Below are 23283 nucleotides of genomic sequence, written 5' to 3' on the forward strand. Positions count from 1 at the left end.
ATGATATGTCATCCTGAAAGTTCCTCTTGAGGACAGAAGCCACGAAAAACTCTGCAGGTCACAGATCTGATGGTGGTATATGTTTGTCATACCTGCACTGGCTAAAGTCTGCCCCAGCCCCTTGCTTCTTCAGGTCATTTGCAATGAGCTGAAGTATGAGCTGAACGTACAAGTGCTCTCTCTTGCTTCCTAGGGCTGACTGAGAAGACATGTGTATTAAGCACCGCGTTCGATTTAAGTGAAATGTGTCGCTTTTGAAAGATGTTAAGCCAAGAGCGACTGTAGCGGGTTGGACGGCGAGGAGCAAGGGGCCAGTGCACAGCCCCTGCTGCCCTTCACGCTGTGGCTCCTAGCAAGCCTGGCAGACAAGGCTGTCATTGCCACCGCGACTGAGTTGCTTGTTGCTGAGTTGCTTGTACCAGTGACTGCTCTGAACGGCAGACTGCCATCCACTTTTCCATCCCAAAAAGATCTGAGCAAGCATTTTACGCTCCTGATTTAAGTCACTCTCAGCTGATTTGAGTGGGTGCTTTCGATGCCAGGATCTGGGTGCTAGTAACGGGGAGCACCCCATCTCCTCCTCAGCAGTCCTGCTGATAGATGCTCCACCACACGACCCCTGTCCTTTCTAGCACAGCTGCTGCAATTTCTGTGAAGCTGTTACGGATGGCAGGAAAACATATGCTGAAGTGCCACCCAGCCTGCTCACGGGGAGCTTCCTACTAGTTGGAAGGAGTAAATGCAGTCCCGTGCATCGCCACTGAATCTTTGCTTGCGTAGACTGGAGATCTGTGTGATGCTTCAGAGTAATGAGGCAAAAAATTAACAATATGTGTTTTAATTATTATTTATGCCGTATAGTAATGGTTTGTGTTTCATTACAGTTTACCACTGAGATGTGGATACTTTTCATTACTTTTTCCTTTCTGTGTCTTTTCTTCTTTATTGACTTTTGATTTGCTTTGGATGTTTACACTTGATGGTACTTCATGAAGGAGATAAATGTGTATTCATTCATTCAGAGGAACAGACTTTTCAGATATATATTTCGAGGGTGGGGGATAAGGAGATGCTGGAGAAATTTGAAGAACTGCAACAAGCAACATGCCAATGTGTTTTGCTAAAATGACTTAAGTAAGATCTAAAAAAATAAATCACTGTCCCTGGTAGTGCTCTTATCAGGCTGTGCCAGCAGCGTGTTCTGAGGCTGTTTGGCCTCATCCATTCCTGCTTCACCTCTAGCTCTGACTATGAGCAAGACCTATGAAGTGGAGGGAAGGAGGAGTTAAACACTGGGAAACCTTTTGCATTTCCCCTATTTTTTCCATCCCTTCACCCCCCTGAAACAGGGGTCAGCTGAGGGTGCTGCCCAACGGGGCAGGCAGTGTCACACCTGCCTCTCACGGGGGTTCCCTGCTTGCAGGGGGATCCCCACATGCAGGGGAAGACCTTGCAGCAAAGAGGCTGAGGTTTCCCTTCTTTGCATGGCGTGAGCTGCACAAGGCAAGAGTGTGGGCAAGGGAAGTTACCCTTCAGCATTAACGTGGCTTTCACATGGCAGAAATACAATCTCCTTTCTTCCACTCTGCTGTTGCAGGGATGAGTTGTAGCTGGAGCCTCAAGAGGTTTCTTGGGTTGCAGGAATCTGAAGACAAACTTGGTTACAGAGGAAGGTTGGGTCATAGCATTTCTGTCTGGGTTTAGTAGCCGGAAGCCTTGCCCCTGTGTATTTTATTTTTGAGTTCTTATACAAAGGAGTGTACTGATGTCAAGGAATGGCCTTGGACTTTCCTCCTGTGTGTTTCTGAACCAGCAAATCTGGCCAGCCTCCCTGATGATTTTGCACATGGGGCTTTGCTGTCTTTGGTGTACACCCTCCCTGGTTGTGCACAAATGCAGAAACTGAATGCACACTTGTCTTAGACATCCAGGCTCTGTTTGCTCTCTCAAGAAAAACTGGTTGGATGGGGAAGCTTTTATATTCACTTCCCAAATAGTGTGAAGTAGGAAAAGCATGTTTTGTAGGCACCCGCACTGTACTTTGGGCAAGCATCAGACCTTTTTCTAAGTAGTGTCCTCCTTCAAATATTGCACACAGAAGCCAGCACGCTTTGACCCGTGTTGGAGCTTGCTTTGCTTTTGAACATATTGGGAAAATGTCCCTTTTCCACAACTTTTGAAAACTTAAGACCTACACTTACCTGTGCAGCTCACACTCTACAAAGCTTTCTACTGGGAGAATTTATTGGAAACAAGCATGTTTGGGGGTTTTTCCCCTCCTTTTGTTCTTCAGGATACATAATGAAAAATTCTCCAGCGTTGCCACTTAATTGCTTCATTCCTGTTGTTTGTCAATTTGCCAGCAGGTTTCTGCTTAACTGCTGCCATTTGACATTGCTGAAACACAAATGCAGAATGATTGAGTTGCCAACATATCATTAAGTCTTCTGCAAGGAGGGTTTTCAGCATATTAACGCTTCAGGCTTTTACGTCAGTAGTGATTGCTGAAATAGAAAAGAAACCTTTGGCAGTATTCAGCGTTGTGCCAACGCACATTTACTGGCAGGAAAAAGAAGCTGGCCGTTGCCATTGACTGTGACTTCATCCCTTCCTTCCTTCCTTCCTTCCTTCCTTTCTTTCTTACATTCTTTATTTCTATGCACACCCACACAGAGTTTTGAAATCTAATACACATCGTAGCCAAATTCCAGTTAACCTGACAATAAATCAACAGGGCAAATTGATTTCTTGATACGGTCAGATGTGGAGGCCATTTAATTTTGCAGCCACCTGCATTATGCCCAACCAGATTTCGTGGCAGGTGGGGAGGGGGGTGATGGCAGACATCCCTCAGAGCAGGACTGCAGATCAAGACCTGACTTGGAGGGAGATAGTGGGGTGGTGGTCTCCTCCATGGTGCTCATGGGGCAGCCAGGCTGCTCCCGTGTTGGTCCCTGGATGCCGGGGAGGCTGCAGCGGAGCTGGGCGCTGTGGGGAGAGGAGCAGCACGATGCTGCTGGGGCCAGGCTGGGAAAGGGAGTTTTCCTCCCAGGACATAGTGTTGCAGAAGAGCCCAAGATGGGAGTGCAGCTGAGAAGGGGCTTCAGCTAAGAAGCAAGGAAGAAGAGGATGGTGAGGGGGAGCGCGGTGCCTCGGTGGTGTCCACCATCTGTTACTGCAGTGTTGCCCAGGTGCAGGAGCGGGGAAGAAGGAGCACGGAGGGGTTAGCTCTGCTGAAGCAGGGAGCAAGAGGAAGGTGTAAGCACTCTGGTAGTTGCTGGAGGAACATCTCTATGTGCTTGTCACTGCCCACCACCAAAACTGTTGCCTGCCTCTGCTTCTCTTTAGTCTGATCCCTTAGATGACACTTTTCAGCCTGTTTTAGATTAGAAGATTTTGTAAGAAGGACCACCTGGGCATGCTGAAGATGATGATGTCTGACTGAAATGCCATTGCGTGACGGAAAGAGCTGAGGGGAATTAGGACAGGGCATGGGGCAGAGATTTTGAACAGAAAATGCGAAGAGCATGCTCCCCAGCAGGGCTTGGGGGGTTTGCCCATGAGTCAGAGATCAGCCTTGGCCAATACCCTTCCCTTTGAATTGGGGGAGTCAAGTGAAGAAAAGGGGGGTGATTAGGCCCGAATTGCACTGCACAAAGATTTGGCAAAGAGGGAAATAATCATAGGAGGATAGGAGGATTTCTAAGAATCACCTAACTGTTGATGGGGAGTGACATTACAACTAGCAAACAGCAGCCGTGATTATTTTTCTTCTGTTTCTGAAATATGCTTAATGCTTCCTCCTTTCAGGTGTAGTTAAGAGGAGCTTTCTGAATCTGATTTGCTTCTCACTTATGGATTAACCAAAAGTAGGAACAATAATGGGAAACTTCCCAAAATCTGCTTCTTAGTGACCAGGATTCATTAATATAATCTGACCACTGAAAGTCCACTGAAAGCAGGACCTTTTGGCCAGAAAATATCAGCAAGGAAGCTTCAAGAGTTTATTTTGGGGTTTTTTTGGTAATTGTGATATTGAACTTCTCTCTTTGGTTGATTGGAGCAGACACTTAGAGCTTTAGAATGGGAAAAGCAGCTTTATTTGAAAAGGGTTAGAGGACTCTGTTATTTCTTTACCTCTGCCTGGGCCACAGTAAATGCAAGCTTTACCTGGGATACTTAAATCAAAATGAGTACTTCTGACCTTACGGAAAGTCTGGGAAATGACTGTTACAGCAATTTTTCAGTAGGATGGTGTCTTTTCCACTAAACAACAAGTTCATTTTAAAAAATGCCTCTACAGGCTTTTAGTTGAAAAACTGTGGCTCAGAATTAGAAAAACTGATAATTGAAACATTTTATTTTGGAAGCACCTTCCCACTGGCAGTTGTAGTTTAAGTACCTTATGCTCAGATCTTCTCTGTGTAGGACAGTCCCCAGATGACATGCTCCATAACTAAGCCCATGAAAGAGAATAGGAACACAAGCACCTAACCTACAAATTCCCTGGGGTGCCACATTAGGGTCTCCAAATAAAAGAATGCCAGATTTCAAATTAAAATTTTTGTCTTGCAGTTTGTTTGTTTTGCTTTAAAGTCTGCATTTTCATCAGGTTAAGGTATAAACAGGCACCTGAATCATCTTCTAGCCAGCTCAATTAATCAGTAATAAAAGCCCAGCATGTGCTTTGTAAGAATTTCCTTGATGATGTGTGACACTGAATAAAATCCAGTTTCTTTTTCTGTAGCTCTGGGGTCTGCTCACTTTTAACACAGTAAAATGAGGCTTGGGAAGAGAAAGGGGTTAAAAAGTAAAGAAAGTGATCTGACCTTGAATTGCTACAGAGATCTTGGGAACAGGAAGGCCCTGTCTAGGGTAAGTGATACGGAGCGTGCTTGCCAGGCGCGTGCCCGGATCAGCAGAGGTTCAGTGCGCACCTGGCAGAAGTCTTCCTCGGTGTTTGATAAATTGTCTTCTCCCAGCATGAGTTAAAGTAATGAATCTTTTATTTCTAAATTACTACAAGGCTCTGTAGTCTTCCAGCTTAATATTTTTTCCTAGTTTCAAATAGGTAATGCAATCCATGCCTTACCTAAGCAGTTTGATGGTATCCTAGGCTTGATCTTTAAAATGCTGGGGCGGGAGGCAAAGCTTTGGTGTCAGGGGAAATAACCATCCTGGCAGAGAGAAAAATGTCAGTAGGATGCTGCCACTGATTTGGCAGAGACTGATGCATGCTTTGTTAGGGGGCTGTTGATTTTCTTTTCTGGTTTTACGCTTTTTTTGTTACATTTGAAGGCGCGTCCAAAATACTGGTCTTTAACTGGGTCCCTTCATTCAGATACAGCAAAATCCAAAAGAATACAGAGGAAAAAGCAGAACTGTAAATTGGTAATGAGAAAACCAAGAGCTGGGGACACATCTGAATGAAATTAAATCCCCATCCAGACAACACGGATAGTGCTTTGTAGAGCTGTGCCTGTTTGATTGCCTCCTTCACTGTGTGGTGTAGGCAAGACGATCTGTTGCACATGCTTTCCGAGACCTGCACAGCTACTAAAGCCCTTCCTAATAAAATGAGTAAGTTAACGCTTGTGCGTGAAGGTGCACTCGGAAACTTACTTTTTGAACAGAGTGGTATCTGTCTGCCTCAGCGACCATCTGGCGCCCAGAAGCAGCTGGAGGAGGCTGTGCTGGCAGGCAGCGTAGACGGCGGGCTGGTTCCTCTCCTCCTCCTCCTGCCGAACAGTGCAGGTGTAGGAGCGTAAAACCTGCCCTACCAGAGCAGGCCCATTTAATGCACCCGTCGGGATCGAAAAATGCCTCTGCTTGTTGCTTTAACAAATACCATAAAAAGTCATCCCAGCATCTCATTTTCTGGCTGGGGTGGGAAATGTAGTGTTTCTGTCAGGCCACTCCACCTTCTCCCTGCGGAAAGCATCCGAGTGCTATTCTTACGCACAGGAATGTCATCCAGAAGTACAGGCGTAAGAAATACCTGGGGGAATAACAGGGTATTTTATTAAACATACCTTTACTTTTTCATTGGCCCTACAGGACACCCCATAGACAGCCAGTGTACAGAGCAGGGAGTAAGCGTATATATATGCAACAGAAAACCATGTCATTTTTATAAACACATCTCTGAAAAAAAGACTTATGAAAGGTTGACTTTATAGGACCCCTTTAACATCCCATAGAATCATAGAATCATAGAATGCTTTGGGTTGGAAGGGCCCTTTAGAGGCCATCCAGCCCAACCCCCCTGCAGTGAGCAGGGACAGCTTTAACCAGACCAGGTTGCTCACAGCCCCGTCCAACCTGGCCTTGAATGTTGCCAGGGATGGGGCCTCCACTGCCTCTCTGGGCAACCTGTGCCAGTGCTTCACCACCCTCAGCGTAAAAAATTTCTTTCTAATGTCTAGTCTAAATCTATTTTTCTTTAGTTTAAATCCGTTATTCCTTGTCCTGTCACAACAGGCCTTATTAAAAAGATTGTCCCCATCTTTCCTATAGGCCCCCTTTAAGTACTGGAAGGCCGCAGTAAGGTCTCCCTGCAGCCTTCTCTTCTCCAGGCTGAACAACCCCAACTCTCTCAGCCTGGCCTCGTAGGAGAGGTGCTCCAGCCCTTGGATCATTTTTGTGGCCCTCCTCTGGACCCGCTCCAGCAGGTCCATGTCCTTCTTGTGCTGAGGGCCCCAGAGCTGGACGCAGCACTCCAGGTGGGGTCTCCCCAGAGCAGAGCAGAGGGGCAGAATCACCTCCCTCGATGGGGATACATGCTGCTGCATATCTGCGCTGAGGCTTGCAAGCTGGCTCTTAGCTCAAGCTAAGTGAAGTAAGCAATGGCACAGGATAATACAGCGATGCACCTTTCCTCCCCCAGTACGGGTTAAAGAGCTACTATAGGGCCAAACCCTATAGGCGGCTGTGTCCAACATGCTCCCAGCTCTGTGCGATTCAGCAAGTATCCCTGGAGGGCAAGGGCAAGGTCTGCATAAACTGGTACTTCCACCAAAAAATTGTCCGTGCAGTCGCAGCCTGGGTGAGACAATCTTGCACTGGGCCAAAGGGACCTCTGGGAAGAATTCTTCACAATCAGGTAGTTTCCATCTATCACACCAAACTAATAACTTTTTAGGGTTTTTTGCTCTTGTGCTGTGATTTTTTTAAAGTTTCTTTCTTTCTTTTAATGAGAGTGAAAGCCTCAGAGCTGTTTTTAGTTCTAAAAGAAAGATTTGAGGCATTCTGCCTATTCTCTTTTCCGCAGAGACATTAATTCATAAGCAACAAAGTATATTATAACTGTTTACAGTAGCCCTCAGTGAGCAGCGTGAGACTTGGGGATTTTGAAAGGAGTAAGAGTATTTGGTTACAGAATCAAAAGCTAAACGAAAAGCTGCAAACTCAAAAATGTTTGGAGTTTTTCAAACAAACACAATAAAAAATTTTAAACTTGCCAACTTTTAGAACCGTGTGAATCTTCAAGCTTGTTTTGTTTTGTTTATCTTCTGAGCCTCAGAAACCAAAGCAACCCTGAAGGTCAAAATGTCTAATATTTTACCTTTAGACACATCAAGTTTTACTTGTGTAAACACATAGTCCTGTTTCCATAGGATATTTTGCAAATTAACAGATGCTGCTTGATGCCGTAAGAGGTACCACAGGTTTCAGCTGAGCTCCAGGAGAACTGCCCTGCCTCCACTGGTGTAACACACTTACCTTCTCAGTCTTATCATCACTCGCATCCCAGTTTTCCTGTAAGATCCAGGGTATAGCGTTACGTAGCAGTCACCTGCAGTCATTGGGGTAATTTGATCACGGATCATCAGTTTGCTTCTAGCTGAAAGTGACTTTAAAAAGGAAATTGGTTCTGGCTCGGGTTTACTTAAAGGTGTTGCATATTTTGTTTCCCCAGAGTGTTTCTCAGCTTCCCTATGGCAAAGCCCTTTACACGTATGAGGGGAAAGAGCCCGGCGACCTCAAGTTTAACAAGGGGGACATCATCATACTGCGGCGGAAGGTGGACGAGAACTGGTACCACGGGGAGCTCAATGGGAACCATGGCTTCTTCCCCGCCAGCTACATCCAGTGTATCAAGCCCCTCCCGCAAGCTCCACCTCAGGGCAAAGCACTTTACGATTTTGAAATAAAGGATAAAGATCAAGACAAGGATTGCCTGACCTTCACTAAGGTGAGGGAATAGTTTTTTGTTTGTTTTTTTTAAAAAAAGTTTAGAAAGCTGCTTCTGTGGGGATTGACGGGGTGTGTGAGGTGCTGGCAGCCAAGCCTGCAGCACGGTGGTGCTGGGACCAGTGGGACATCTACCTGGCCTCTTTGGGCAGCTCTGCCCAGGGACCCCCTGCACTCTGTTTGTTCCTTTTAAGTAGTTTCTTGTATGAGAAAATTAAAGCCCTTGAGCTCAGGCAGCCTAGTGGGGACAGGCTGACATGGCTGAATTTCCTTTATTAAGTGGAGAGCCCCCTCATGTAATGTGCTGAAGGACATTGACTTCTCCCAGCTTGTAAATCCTCCTACCTGCGGAGGCAGAGAATGCTCCGTGGTCCTGCAACGTCCCGCACGCCAGCCGTGCTGCAGGACTGGGTGGGCATAAAGCCTCCCCTTGGGGCAAGCCCCATGTTAGCATTTTTGGGAAATTGCTCCCATTTTGTCTAAAGGAGAAGCCAGTGAGATAGCTCATGCCATGAACAGCAAGGCTGGTATAAAGCCAGTGAAACTCAACAAGCAGAAGTGGCTACACAGCTTCTGAAACTATTTTTCTGTGCGAAAAGCATACATTTCATCTGCATTGAAATATTCTGCAAGGACGACTCAATTTCAGAAAAAATCTAATGGAAATGTGTCTTTTAATGTTCCTGATTGAATCAGATGTTCCAGTGTTTTAAAATGCCATTCAGCTTCAAAATGTATATTGCATCGTACCATATAACAATTCGCAGTTGAAATACACTATCATCATATATCACAGTATTTCCTATTTTATGAACATAAAGACATTTTTAATGCAGACATTTAAAAAAAAGAAGTCTTTCTTTTCTTAAAACCCAAATGTTTAATAAATTCCATTTGGAATGAGAGGAAACTGAGATATTGTAATTTCCTTTGGATTTAAAATGTCACATTTTCCCTTTCTCCCCCATCTCCCCACCTGCTTTCTGCATCCCCCTCCCCTCCTTAGCAATTTGTGTTGACCTTAGATGGGCTTCATGGGTATCAAGAAACCCACAGTAAAATAAAGCATATCCCCTAATGTTAATTTATGGCACTGAATGCCATGGAGAACCTGTTCATTGTCATTTGCTGTTTTATTTCAGCTGTCTGTGGTTGTTATAGTATCACATAAAGTAATAACAGTTATGCTGGAAATGAATATGAAATAGATGATAAAAATATCCTTCACCAGGATTCTACTGACCTCCTCTTTTGAGGCTACTTATTATAGCTGAATGAATTATTTGCAGCGTATAATTTTCTCGCCGCATGTAACATCTTTTTCACTTGTGCAACGTTTCTCAGCAGAACGCAATTTCCTAGAATGTATGCTTTCTCATATTTATTTAACAAAAGATTTGTAAAGCACTGTTGCTCTATAGCAAGCGAAGTGTTTGATTGCAAACACTGCAAACCCTGCGACTACCCAGCCTCCCTGGAGCTGTGAATCTCCGCGAGTGGGCTGCTTAGTGAGAAGTACCAGCTATGCACTAACAGAAAGTTAGCCAGAAGTTACCTTTGAGATCCTATCAGTAAATATATATTTTCTGGCACATTGTTTCCTTGCTGCTTGCCCAGAGGTACAAAGGTGACTTCTCCAAGAAGCAATCTTCCTTGTCCACTTAAGGTATTCATTGCTTGCTCGATCTAAGAAACTTAATAGGTATGGCAGGCAGTTGTGGTCTTTTTTGTTAGAGCAGGTCCTTTCCTAGATGCTTTTGTATTTGATATATTTGGTGCCATATATTAGTATACCTCCCTTACAATAACTGTCTTTGTATACTGATAGTTCTTATTTTCTTGGCTGTCCAATGTCATTCTCACATGGAGCATTTCTTTCTGCTATATAGCTCTACTCTCAATCCTTCAATTTTCCTTTTTTTACCCCTCGTGTTACTGTCTGCATCGTTTTATCCCTGATGACTGTGTTTTCCCCAAGGGGGGTTTGGTTTCTCTTCTACTGCTGTTTTCTTCTTTAGCTCCTTCCACTACATGCACTGTCACCTTGTAACTGTTTTTGTGTCTTGCCTATTGTTCTCCCTGACAGTGAATAATCTATTTTTCATCTTGGCACTTTACTGTCATGTTTTCATCAGTTTTCTCAATGCTAATTTTAGCTGTCACCTGTGCTGATGAAGGTTCCTGTTTAGCCCAGATCTCAGATCATCTGCTGATGCAGCAGAGTCATGAGCACTGCATTGCTGTAAATGTGATTTGTCACTCGGAGCAATATTCATCATTTGAATGTCTCAGTTTGCATTTGAAGACACTGGACCTGATCTCAATTTCATTTACGCTGTTTGTTCTTTCTTCAGGTAGACAGGTTGCATTGGCATACCATTTATACAATCTAGTATAACTTATTTGCATCCCACAACTCATTTAATGCTACCAGACACTTGTAATTGGATTTTACTTATAAACATGTAATAAAGAAGAGTTTTCCTCTGAAGAGAAACTACAAGAAGAGAACTCAAACATAGGGATCTGGAGTGCTGCATTGGGTGGCTATCAGCTCTTCAGAAGGGATAGGCAAGGAAGAAGAGGCGGTGGGGTGGCTCTGTATGTTAGGGAGTGTTTTGATTGTGTAGAGCTCAATGATTGTGATGATAAGGTCAAGTGCTTATGGGTAAGGATGAGGGGGAAGGCCAATAAGGCAGATGTCCTTCTGGGAGTCTGTCACAGACCACCCAGCCAGGATGAAGAGGTAGATGAAGCATTCTGTGAGCGGCTGGCAGAAGTCTCACAATCACTAGCCCTTGTTCTTATGGGGGACTTCAACTTCCCGGACATCTGCTGGGAATACAACACAACAGAGAGGAAAAAGTCTTGGAGGTTCCTGGAGTGTGTGGAAGGTAACTTCCTGACACAGGGGAGGTGCCTCACTTGACCTGCTGTTTACAGAGAAGGACTCAGGGGAGATATCGTGGTTGGAGGCCATCTTGGGCTTAGTGACCATGATATGATAGAGTTTTCAGTGTTTGGTGAAGTAAGGATGAGGGTCAGCAAAACCACTACCATGGACTTCTGGAGGGCGGACTTTGGCCTGTGGAGGACACTGGTTGGGAGAGTCCCTTGGGAGGCAATCCTGAAGGGCAAAGGGGCCCAGGAATGCTGGGCATTCTTCAAGAAGGAAGTCTTAAAGGCGCAGGAGCAGGCTGTCCCCATGTGCCGTAAGACCAACCGGCAGGGAAGACGACCGGCCTGGCTGAACAGGGAGATTTTGCTGGGACTCAGGGAAAAAAGGAGAGTTTACCAACTTTGGAAGAAGGGACAGGCAACTCAAGAAGATTACAGGGATCTTGTCAGGTCATGCAGAGAGGAAATTAGAAAGGCAAAAGCCCGGCTAGAACTATATCTGGCCACTGTTGTAAGAGATAATAAAAAATGTTTTTACAAATACATTAACAACAAAAAGACAGCCAGGAAGAATCTCTATCCTTTATTGGATGCAGGGGGGAACATTGCCACCAAAGATGAGGAAAAGGCTAAGTTACTTAATGCCTTCTTGGCCTCAGTCTTTAATAGCCAGACCAGTTATCCCCAGCGTATTCAGCCCCCTGAGTTGGAAGACAGGGACGGGGAGCAGAATGAAGCCCCCATAATCCAGGAGGAAGCAGTTAACGACCTGCTACGCCACCTGGACACTCGCAAGTCTATGGGGCCAGATGGGATCCACCCAAGAGTACTGAGGGAGCTGGTGGAGGAGCTCACCAAGCCACTTTCCATCATCTATCGTCAGTCCTAGTTAACAGGGGAGGTCCCAGACAACTGGAGGCTTGCCAATGTGACGCCCATCTACAAGAAAGACCGGAAAGAGGATCTGCAGAACTACAGGCCTGTCAGCCTGACCTCAGTGCCGGGGAAGATTATGGAGTGGTTCATATTGAGTATGCTCAATGGGCATGTGCAGGTCACCCAGGGGATCAGGCCCAGCCAGCACGGGTTCATGAAAGGCAGGTCCTGCTTGACCAACCTGATCTCCTTCTATGACCAGGTGACCTGCCGGGTGGATGAAGGAAAGGCTTTGGAGGTCATCTACCTGGACTTCAGTAAAGCCTTTGACACTGTCTCCCACAACATCCTGCTAGAGAAGCTGGTAGCTCATGGCTTAGGCAGGTGTATTCTTCTCTGAGCAAAAAACTGGCTGGACGGCCAAGCCCAGAGAGTTGTGGTGAATGGAGTTAAATCCAGTTGGCAACCAGTCACAAACGGTGTTCCCCAGGGCTCAGTTTTGGGACCAGTCTTGTTTAATATCTTTATCAACGATCTGGACGAGGGGATTGAGTGCGCCCTCAGTAAGTTTGCAGATGATACCAAACTGGGTGGGAGTGTCGATCTGCTCAAGGGTAGGAAGGCCCTGCGGAGGGATCTGGACAGGCTGGACCGATGGGCCGAGGCCAACTGTATGAGGTTCCACAAGGCCAAGTGCTGGGTCCCGCACTTCAGTCACAACAACCTCATGCAACGCTTGAGGTTGAGTAGTTGGGGAAGAGTGGCTGGAAAGCTGCCTGGCCAAAACGGACCTGGGAGTGCTGGTTGACAGCCGGCTGAACATGAGCCAGCAGTGTGCCCAGGTGGCCAAGAAGGCCAACAGCATCCTGGCTTGTATCAGGAATAGTGTGGCCAGCAGGAGCAGGGAGGTGATTGTCCCCCTGTACTCGGCACTGGTGAGGCCCCACCTCAAATACTGTGTCCAGTTTTGGGCCCCTCACTACATGAAAGACATTGAGGTGCTGGAGCGTGTTCAGGGAAGGGCAACAAAGCTGGTGAAGGGTTTGGAGCACAGGCCTTATGAGGAGCGGCTGAGGGAACTGGGGTTGTTTAGCCTGGAGAAGAGGAGGCTGAGGGGAGACCTTATCGCTCTCTACAGCTACCTGAAAGGAGGTTGTAGTGAGGTGGATGTTGGTCTCTTCTCCCATGTAGTTAGCGATAGGACGAGAGGAAATGGGCTCAAGCTGCACCAGGGGAGGTTTAGATTGGATATTAGGAAAAATTTCTTCACAGAAAGAGTAGCCAAGCCTTGGAACAGGCTGCCCAGAGAGGTGGTGGAGTCACCATCCCTGGAAGCATTCAAAAAATGGGTAGACGTGGCACTTTGGGACATGGTTTAGTGGTCATGGTGGTGTTGGGTTGATGGTTGGACTGATGATCTTAGAGGTCCTTTCCAATCTTAATGATTCCTAGTTTTTACTTTCATTAAAAAATAATCCAGCCACCAAGCCAGGAAACATGAAATTGCTACTTTACCCTTAATTGGTTTAGTGATGGACTTGTTAGTGTTAGGTTAATGGTTGGACTGGATGATCTTAAAGGTCTTTTCCAACCTAAATGATTCTGTGATTCTATGATTCTGTGATCTTCTGTACCATTATGTTTTATTGCTCTTTTGCTGGACTGTGCTTTTTCCCCTCCCCTTTCTTAATGAATATCTGTCAGTGCAGTAAAAGAAAACGAAGGATATTTGGGTTTTCCTCTGACTAGTTTTCTTTTTGAATTAAAATGTTCTGTTGTTCCAGAGGTGGATTGTAAGAAAATTGTCTTTTTATGGTGAACTTCATAAACGTAGATACAACACCCTCCAGATAAAAGGCCAAAGATAAATCAAATATAATAATTTTGTATGTCTAAGTATAAAACTGGAAGGGACAGAGGAACCTCTGTCTTGAGTATCCAGTGCAACAAACAAAGCTCCAACCCATCATTCTCTTACACCATGTGGACTGCTCCTCCTAACTCTTCATCCCAAAGTAGCCATAGGTACAGGCACAAGGACCCACCACTGTTCCCTCCTCCACAGTTGCTACAAGAAGACGAAGCATCCCAGATCTGTGACTTAACGTATTTTTCCTCAGCGTTTGGCAGTGATCAGCCAAATTAGTCAGTTAGCAGTTGTTTTGCTCTCTGTAATGATGGGTTTCAGCCTTGTGTCAGCTTTGCACCAGTTTACCTCCAGCAGCTTCAGAAGTGTTACTCCTGATGTTCACTAGCATGGTTGCAATCAGTGTGTGGCCTTGAGTCTCATTGTATGCCCTTGGGATATACTCATTTAACTCAGCTTTCTAATGGCTCCTTATGTGATACTGCAGTGTGAGCCTAGGCTCCTGCTGTCTCTGTTTTAAAAAATAATCCATCCTCCCTTGGGCTACGTGCTCTCTGGTACAAGCCATGCACAAGAGGACTCTGCTCTCAGATATAGCGGTGCAAATCGGGAGTAATTGCATTATTGTCTGTTTGTGTAGCTACCCCAGCCTTAGACTGAGTCCAAATTCAGCCCACAGTTTTGTTTTGGTGTTGGACCACCCTTTGCATGCATGAGTTCACGTGGCCCCTTGAAGGCTGAGTCCCAGTGGTTGATGAGTCTCAGACCTGTCAAGGTAGCATCAACTGTTTCCCGTGCTTTATTGCTCATCACATTTGTAATAACATCAACTATTTCCTTCGTTTTCCAACACTTTCATTCCCAGCCCACAGCGGTGTTTAACAAGTGTTTGTGCCAGTCTTGGAGCCGTCACATCCAATACTGGTTCCTGGCTGCAGCGCGGCATCCCAGCCCCTTAGCACTCAGTTCCAACAGCATTTGTTGTGCACGGAGGGACCGTCCCGGAGGTAGCCAGCGCTTGGGATTCTCGCGCCAGCTGGCAAATCTCGTTGGCGGACACACCAAGCACCATGTGATGCCATCCTGCCATCGCTGAGATCTCCCCAGTGCTCTAGATGGAGTTGTTATCTCTGCAGAATAGCAGGCGCATCTGCTTTGTATTGCTTCGTTAATGGCCGTTAATGACTAGAGTAAAAATCAGGCTGTGAATCATGACTGTTATTGGCCACAATTTTGTGCCTTTTTCTCAGCAAAGGGGTTCATTTCTCTGTCAATCAGGTTGCTTTTTAAGTGATTTATCTTTGACTTCCTTTCTGATAATGGTTATACACTGGAACTGCAGGTCCCACATGCCTGTCGCAAGGCTGCCCGGCCCTGATGAATAGAGAGAGACTTGAGGAAGTAAGAGAGAGCAAATAATTAGAGACTTTAGCCACAGGCATAAAAAGAGCATGAGGTATCTTTGTCAAGCTACAGTGGATACCATTGGCTTTTGAAATGAGATTTGAGGCTTGGATTCCTTTATGCTGCCTGGAAATCGATTTAGTACATGTGAAATAGTGAAGTTCAGAAAGTTGAAGTTGTATGCCAAGAGATCTGTGGCTCTTTACTATTCATGATCCTTTTGGGAACCTTTCTAGGAATTTATAAGTAGCAAGGCTATCCAACTAATTTAAGGTACTAAATTAGTTCATGTTGAAGCTTTCACCAGCCAAGTGTATAGAATGATGTTGTGGGCTGCAAATTCAAAGAAACTTTCTATTAATAAAGAATTTCAAAAGATGTTTCGGGATTTGCTGTAATTCCTGGAGATTTTCAACATGCTTCTGAAAACAATTCTGTAATGGAAAGCATTCTCAAGGATTTGCACTTTGCTATCCCACAAAGATACATATTTTGAATGTCAGCATATCTCAGGATGTGCAGCTATCTGATTTTCTCATATATGACCACATTCGGCAGCTAGACTTGGCAAAGCCAAACTAAGATTGGTGTATGGAAATGCTTCCAGATTTCATAGGTCTCTAGAAAGTAAAGTTAGAAGGGACTTTCAGAGGTCACTTTTTCCCTGCCCCATCCTCGAGCAGGATCAACTCAGGATAAACCTTTCCTGCCAGGTGCCTGTCCAGCCTGCTTCAGGGTTGGAGATTGCACCGTGTCTTTAACAATCTAGTCGAGTGCTTCTGGGGTTTTACAGTTAAAAAGTTTTTTCTTAATTTCTTATCTTATGTGTGTATATATATGCAAATACATATATACACACATACACTTATACATGCATATGCATATGTATGCACATACACACAGAAGATTATATATGTATACATAAACATAGAGTGAAAGTGTAGACCCATCACACTTCGGGTTTTTTAAAAAGTCTTTTAAGAAAATAGCTGAACAAATATAGAAAGTAGGACCACTCATAGCAGGTTCTTGAAGTGATGCAGTCTTTTATTTTCCTCATTTACCCCCTTTACCTAGATTCTAAATTTATGATAATCGGTCTTTTGTAAGAGCATGTGGAAACTTTGCAGAGACGTATTACTGTCAGCTCTTTACACAGATCAAAAATGGTCCGTGCAGACAGGGCTCTGGAAGGGAATGCTATCTGTTTCTTCAGGAAATTAAATGCACAAATTCTTTTTGCATCCTTCCAACTGTAATAAATAGCTGAAGGACTCAGTCTGTGGCTGTTTCTCTGAGCTTTCCCCTAATGGATCATTCAGATGAATAATTCAAAGGAAACATTTAAACTATTTCGAAGCGCACGTGTTCAAAATGCACATGTTCAAAAACTGCAAAGTACATCACATCACATCCCTGTTCTGGTCATTTTCTATCAACGTAAATCCATGGTCTGAGCATCCTGGATCAGGAATTTGTGGGTTTTTTTACTGTGTGAGAAGTATCTGCAAAAAAACCAGTTCCCCTTGCCTGAGCAGTTAACATGGATAGCTTGTTACATGGAGGGTGATAGACCATATGTAGCTCTTATTTTCCTAGAGTGAGTGGTAGAAGTAAAGTGAGAATGGTGGGGAACTCTGTCTGAGCTTTCTGGAGGAAGATGGTTTCTTCTTTTTTATACATTTCTGCGCAGGAATGGAGGAAGATCGGATGCCATGAGAGAATCTCAGCAAACTTCACTTCGCAGCTTCTCTCATCCCACTCCTTTCCTCTGGCCATAGGAGATGTGAATGTGAATGTGGTGCCCTGCAGAGAGGGCTGCCTTCTGCAGCCTTTGTAGCAAGCAGAGCTGGCTCAAGGCTGGGTTTAGTATGGCAGCCCCAGCAGACAGATGTGGTAGCAGAAATCCATTGACAAGCTGAACAGCTCAAACTGGGAAAACTCAGGGTTTGGTTCTAGTCACCTGAGCTTTTGTAATGACTGGTATGTCCTAGGTTTTAACTCTATCAAGGGAAAGTTTGAGCAGTATGAATTTTAGTTGCACTTTGCTTAATCTCCTGTATTATAATCACAAAAAAGTTCATCATCAGCTGAAATTTTTGTAAGATCCCTTAGTTTAAATATAATATTAAAATGCCATTGGTTTTAAAAAACAAACTTGTATCTAAACTGAAGCTGATCCAACAGTGGAATGCAACTTGGTTTTTATTATGTTATCCTTGGCTTTTTACCTGCTTTGCACTTTTACCTCCTACTATTTTTTTTAAGAAGGAAAACTGACATCAGCAGTGTAAGCTAGTTGCTGGGCACCTCGTGCTATACCTTATGCTTCTTGCTGGAAGTGTTTTCAATACTACCTGTGCTCTGCTGGTGCTTCTCTTTGAATTTTCTTCTGGAGTGGCCAAACACTGAAATGGGGTCTCAGATGGACAGGGGCAGCTTCATGCTAGAGTTCTCTCTTTTGGGTTAGAGGCAACCTCCTGGGTCAAACATTCTCCCTCTCCATGCAATGAAGCCAGGAGTTACCTATTCCCACCCACTGTCCCCAGGCCCTTGGAGCTGCTGGCAGCTGGCATGAGCTGCACCAGTCTGCAGGGGTCTTCAATGCACTTTGGATGGGATGACTGGGGTGGGATGCTGGGCCAGGGATGCTACTGGCCCAGGATTCAGGGAACATTTTTGCCTGCCTTATCATCTCCTCTGTGTACTCTCTCCCTATGCTGTCATGTGGGTAACTGAAAACTGGCATCTTTCTGGTGAAAAAATCTGATTATGTATTTTGTGTACCTCTGATTTTAGGATGAAATTTTGACAGTCATCAGGAGGGTAGATGACAACTGGGCAGAAGGAATGTTGGGTGACAAGATTGGCATTTTCCCTATCCTCTATGTTGAGGTAAGTTCATAACAGGTGGTGGTGGGTGCTGGTCTTGACATCTCATGGAGTTTTTTGTGCCCACAAAGGCAGGATAACCTTGAAAATTCTTAAATGAGAAAGACAAATTATACCAGAATAACTGAAAAGGGAATTTTTTGGTTGCTGTCCCCTGAGGGACTGTGAGGATACACTGAATTCAATTTAAAGTGGCCAGCAAAATGTATGCCCTGAACTGCTGTTGAAGGCTTCCCGTGTAGTGTTTCTGGTGTAATCTCCACAATACGCAGAGAAAATAGGGGAGGATGATTGCAGTCAGGTTATCTTGCATGCACCTGAGGACAGGCAGGTGCTGCTGGCAGGTGGGAAGCAGTGGTGAGGGCTCAGCCCTGCCCTTAAAGCAGAACCCTTTGCAGGCACGCTGCAGGTGTCCCCCTGCCACATCAGAAGCTCGGGCAGCTCCACCTCTGTGCCCAAGGTCCCTCATTCCCTGTGTGCCAGACCCATCCTTGTCCTGAGCACTTTGCTGCCGTGATATCCACGGGAGGCTTGTTTCAGGGTAAATGCTGAGGCTTCACGTCCTCCAAGCAGACCTGTGGTGCCATTTCTTCCCACTGCTGCGTGCCCTCCTCTTGGTGCCTGTCCAGCTGGGTGCCACTTGGGAGAAGAGCTGCAGTGACCAGTGGTGGCCCGTGGTGGCCCCACTGGAGATGCTCTGTTGCCAGGTGCCAGGTAATGCCTTTGGGGAGCTTTCTTCCCTCATGAATGAATGTGGGGTGCAAAGAACAGATGGGTACCACACATGTATGTATTTTTTTCAGGTGCTGCCACTCTGCACCTGGTACTGGGAGCAGTATCGCCCTGACACTGCTCCCAGGTGTAGGCTGGTGCTGCTCTCCAGAGTGAAGTGTCTCTTGTGCCCACAGCAGAGCCCGCCCTACTGTGTGTGGCTCTGATGCCTGCCTCCGAAATTACTTCTCCAGATTTCTTAGTTAATGATTTGAGACAAAATAGAGATAATTAGTGCCTGAGTACCTAATTATTAGCTCTGACAATGACCAATTTGGAATAAACCATCATTAATACACATTGAGTTCCCACAGTTGACAAGAACAATAATATTAAAACCAGAATGTGTAGGAGCCATTATTGGGAAACCAGCTGCCTTGTATAAGTTAATGACTGGTTTTCTTCTATTCTGAACGTGTAAGACATTTTCAGTTCATTGTGATTAAATGAGAAGCTGGGTTTCTCCCAGATTTCCGCCTTTTTCCCTTCTCTTTCTTGTCCTGGGGGAGTGTGATGTTACTGTCATGAACTTTACTGCAGAAAAAGTAAATTGGGGACCTCTGCACAGCTAGCCACTGTTGCACCCCACCACCTTTCCCCAGCTCTAGTTTTGCCTGCAGGCTTTAAGAGCTTGCACTGCCTACGCACTGTGCAGTGTCCTGATCCATCTCCCACCCCTAGGTCTCCTTAATTATTGCTCTTGTAGGGTGAAGGGCTTGAAGCCTCAGAGGAACAGCCCATTGGGAACCCGTGCAATGTTGTCTCACTGAAGTTCTCCAAGCACTAGCACGTCCTGAGTGGCCACAGAGGAGCAAGCAGTAGCGCGGTGCAGAGTCAGAACAGCAATGCTGGAAGTTTCTAAAGAGATGCAAACAGCCAGGCAGCCAGCACCAGGGGAGAAGAACACACATAGGAATGTGTGTGTGCATATACATTCATACACAGACACACACATATATAAAATAAATACAACTATATACACATATGCATATATTTGTATATATATGCACACACATATATTTTATCTGTATAAATTTGAAATCTGGAGGCTTGAAAAGGACTTTTCAAAGGAGACAGTTGAGTGGCATGGGCATAATTCTTGTGTTATGGTTTGTAAAGCCAAAGGGAAATGATCCTCCAGACAGAAACATCAGCCACCTATTTCATCCGCATCCTGGTGGATGGAGGCCTTGTTCTGAATATGAGATGAGCTTATGCAACTATTGGAGTTATACAATTATGTTGCTGTTTCTAGCTTTAGATGTTACTTTACATTAAAAATTAAGAGGAACCAGCAAGCTAAATCCCAAAGAAGTTTTGAAAATCTCAATGCCAATGTTTATAAAATAAATCCATTAATCAAGTAGTACTTGAATCTAAAAACACTCCTTGAGTCTGTCCAAGTCCATTAAGTGGTTTTCAAAATCTTGGCAAAATGTGCAGAATAAGCAAAGCTTAACTCTACGGTAGCCTTCCACTTGTGTGAGCCAATGGCCAAAGTGCGTGTGATTTCGTGCGGCATCTGAAGCCGTGCACTCTGGATGGAGCAAATTCCAGCCCGGACCCCATCTCTAAGGGCAGGGTCTAATGTCCCCAGCTGCTCCCACGGCCCAAGCAAGAGCTCTTATGCTTGCTACAGCAGCTAGAGCATTAGAAAACAAGCCGGTCACTTCAAGAATCTTAGAGCTGAGCATCCCAGAGGTACAAACAGGGGATATAGTCCTTGTTGTGGCCCCCCTTTAGTGAGACTTCATCCTGGCAATGTTCTGCTGTACTCCTCACATGGATGCTTGCAAGAAAGGCTTTTGCAAGTACTCTGTTACAAAGCATTTGCATGCATAAGCCACAGCAGGATGGGAAGGAGGGGTGTACTGCAGCCCCGCTGGGCGATCAGCAAATTCGTCACCAGGACCCCACTGGCCTCCCAGTGCTTGGGCTTGTCAGCTGGCCCATGTAAAATCCTGCGGTGTCTCCCTAGGCTGCTTCGTCTTCTTTCCACCCTGTGCTTACTGAACCTGGGACTGGTCCGCTTCTGTAAAGGATTCCGTGGCTGGGAGGGCAACTTTTAGAGCAAGACTGTGGTGTCACAAAGCAGTGGCATAAAAAACTAGCTGAAGACATCGAAATACATCTGCTCCCTGCAGTGTTTTAGAAAGTCTGTATCTCAGCATTATGTGTGGTTGTCTGTGTAGCCATACAAGTGTAACGTGGCCTGGATTTTATGCTTTATTCCCTACCAGTGTCCAGCAAGGGTGCTTGCATGCCTGCTGTGTCTGACAGCTCTGTGCAGAGAGGCTTTTTCCTGCCTCTGCAGTGTCATCTCTGTCCCAACCTCAGAGAAGCAACAATCATATAAGGAATAAATATTTGCAGCTCACAGTGGTGACTTTTACAGAATGAGTCACACACAATATGTTTTGTCAGGGAGAGTTTGCACTATTTTCTTTCTTATTTTGTTGCTGTCCTTCATCTCCAGTAGAAGTTATTTGGGCTGATAATTTATGTTTTAATTTGTCTACAGAAAAACACAACATAATCAAATTGATTCTCAAGGTGCCCTCTGTCCTGAAAGAAACACCTTCTTAATAATTCGTATGGTTTGAAGTCATATTCTTGCTGGGAGGAGTTTTGGACCTGCAAGGAATTCAAAGTCCTAACTAAATTTCTTTTATTTTGCTGTCTTCAAGCTATCTCCTTCATTCTTAATAAGTGCTGTTATTATCTCTGTTTGGAAGTCCTAAGTGTTGTGCTGTTATGTGTGAAATTGAGAGTAATGAAGAATAGAGTGTGTCCTACTAGATTTAAGTGCCTGGAATGAAATTTGAGGGCAATGGTGTGCCGAGTATTTGGAGGGACACATCCTGCTCACATGGGCAGGAACTGGAAATTCAAAAAAGCTGAGCTGTTAGACCAAAATTTCTGACTAAAGCCTCCAGTGCAAAGAAGTATTGACCGAGATCAAGAAGCCTTATGAGGCAGTGGTAGAGCAAAGCAATTATGTTGAGCGCTACTGTGACTGTAATATCAGCAAATTACAATTGATGAAGTGCCAGCCCATTGTTATAATGTTTTATGGCAGCAGGGGCACTGAAAGCTGTGATTAAGTAATATTAGGAGTTTTAAGATTCTTTTTACAGAGCAGTGAAGCAGGGTAATGGGGATCTTCTCCTGTTCTTCACAGTCAAAAAGAGAAAAAGGTGGAAAGGAGGTCTAGGAGAAAGAGGGAGGAGGAGAATGGGCAGAGCTGATGGTTTCAGTGCCCTGCAGCATAAAGCCACAAGACTCCCCAGAGACCCAGGGGAAAAGAATTCTTGCAAATCAATGTTTTAAAAGAGTTCAGCCAAAACAAAACAAACCAACCAACCAACCAACCAAAAAATTCCAAAGCCAAATGCATTTCTTAAAGAAAACAATGATTTTTATCATTTAAAAAAATGATAAATTAAAATCTGCAAAATTAGCTTTGCAGAGGCAAGCACCACATTTAATGATTTTGTGCTGTACCACTGGATCTGCCAATCATCCTAAAACAGCTTAACCCATACAGGGGAACCTGAGCACATTTACCAGGATCCCAGCTGTCATCACTGAATAGTGTGACGGAGACCCATCTACACAGCTGAATTTGTCCTTAACTGTATAACTATGTGCTTTGCTGAGGGTAGCCTTTAGTTAGCCTGCAGATGTATGCAAATGGTTGAGAGTTTACTATGTGTGTGTCTGCGTGTCTGTGTTCAGTTAATCTGATGACTTGACAGGTTGCAGGAGGATGTGCGGGGAACCACTCTGCAGAGAGCAAAGCCTTTCCCATACCCCAGCCTACAGACCTGCTTGGCTTTGGGATTCTTCAGCATTTTCCTGGCGGTGTGGCCCCCAGTCTGGCATTCAGACTGGATGGCAGATTTTGTATTTTTTTTTCTCTATATGCAGATTCCTAGCTCAGCCATTTCTAAATAACCTGGTATCCCCAGTGGCAGTCATCATAGTTATATTCTTGAAAACTCAGATGTGTGCATGTATTTCTAGCTCTAATGGACGTTTTGACCATTTTCAACAACATCTACAAATAATTGTTGCCCTGTCCACTTCTTGTCTATGTTTTCTCTCTCTTTCATCTGTTTGGTTCCTCCCTTCAGCTGCAGGACAGATGGGTCCCTATGGGACTCTCATAATGAATTCAACCTTGATGTCTGACCCATCATATGTATATGTGTCATCTCTGTGGCAGCATACTCTGCACCTTTTAGAGTATCCTTTATTAAATCCTTCCAAAAAAAGGAGCATTAGACAGGCAGTAGATAGCAACATTTGTTTGCTGCCCTTTCCAAAAAGAACATACGATCTCTGTTTTTAAGGACTGTCAAAATGGTTCATTTTAGCCT

The 23283-nt window shown here is 44.9% G+C and overlaps 1 protein-coding gene across 1 annotated transcript in view; it reads left to right on the top strand.

Moving 5' to 3' along the window:
- The window catches only part of SH3RF3 (SH3 domain containing ring finger 3), a 253571-nt gene that overhangs the window by 153089 nt on the left and 77199 nt on the right, over window positions 1-23283 (top strand). Inside the window, exons 2-3 of the mRNA XM_075724723.1 lie at window positions 7919-8194; window positions 18038-18133. Coding sequence (XP_075580838.1) covers window positions 7919-8194; window positions 18038-18133 — 372 coding nt within the window. The remainder of the gene's footprint in view (window positions 1-7918; window positions 8195-18037; window positions 18134-23283) is intronic.

Source organism: Pelecanus crispus, chromosome 1 (assembly GCF_030463565.1).
Source record: "Pelecanus crispus isolate bPelCri1 chromosome 1, bPelCri1.pri, whole genome shotgun sequence".
Classification (NCBI taxonomy): domain Eukaryota; kingdom Metazoa; phylum Chordata; class Aves; order Pelecaniformes; family Pelecanidae; genus Pelecanus; species Pelecanus crispus.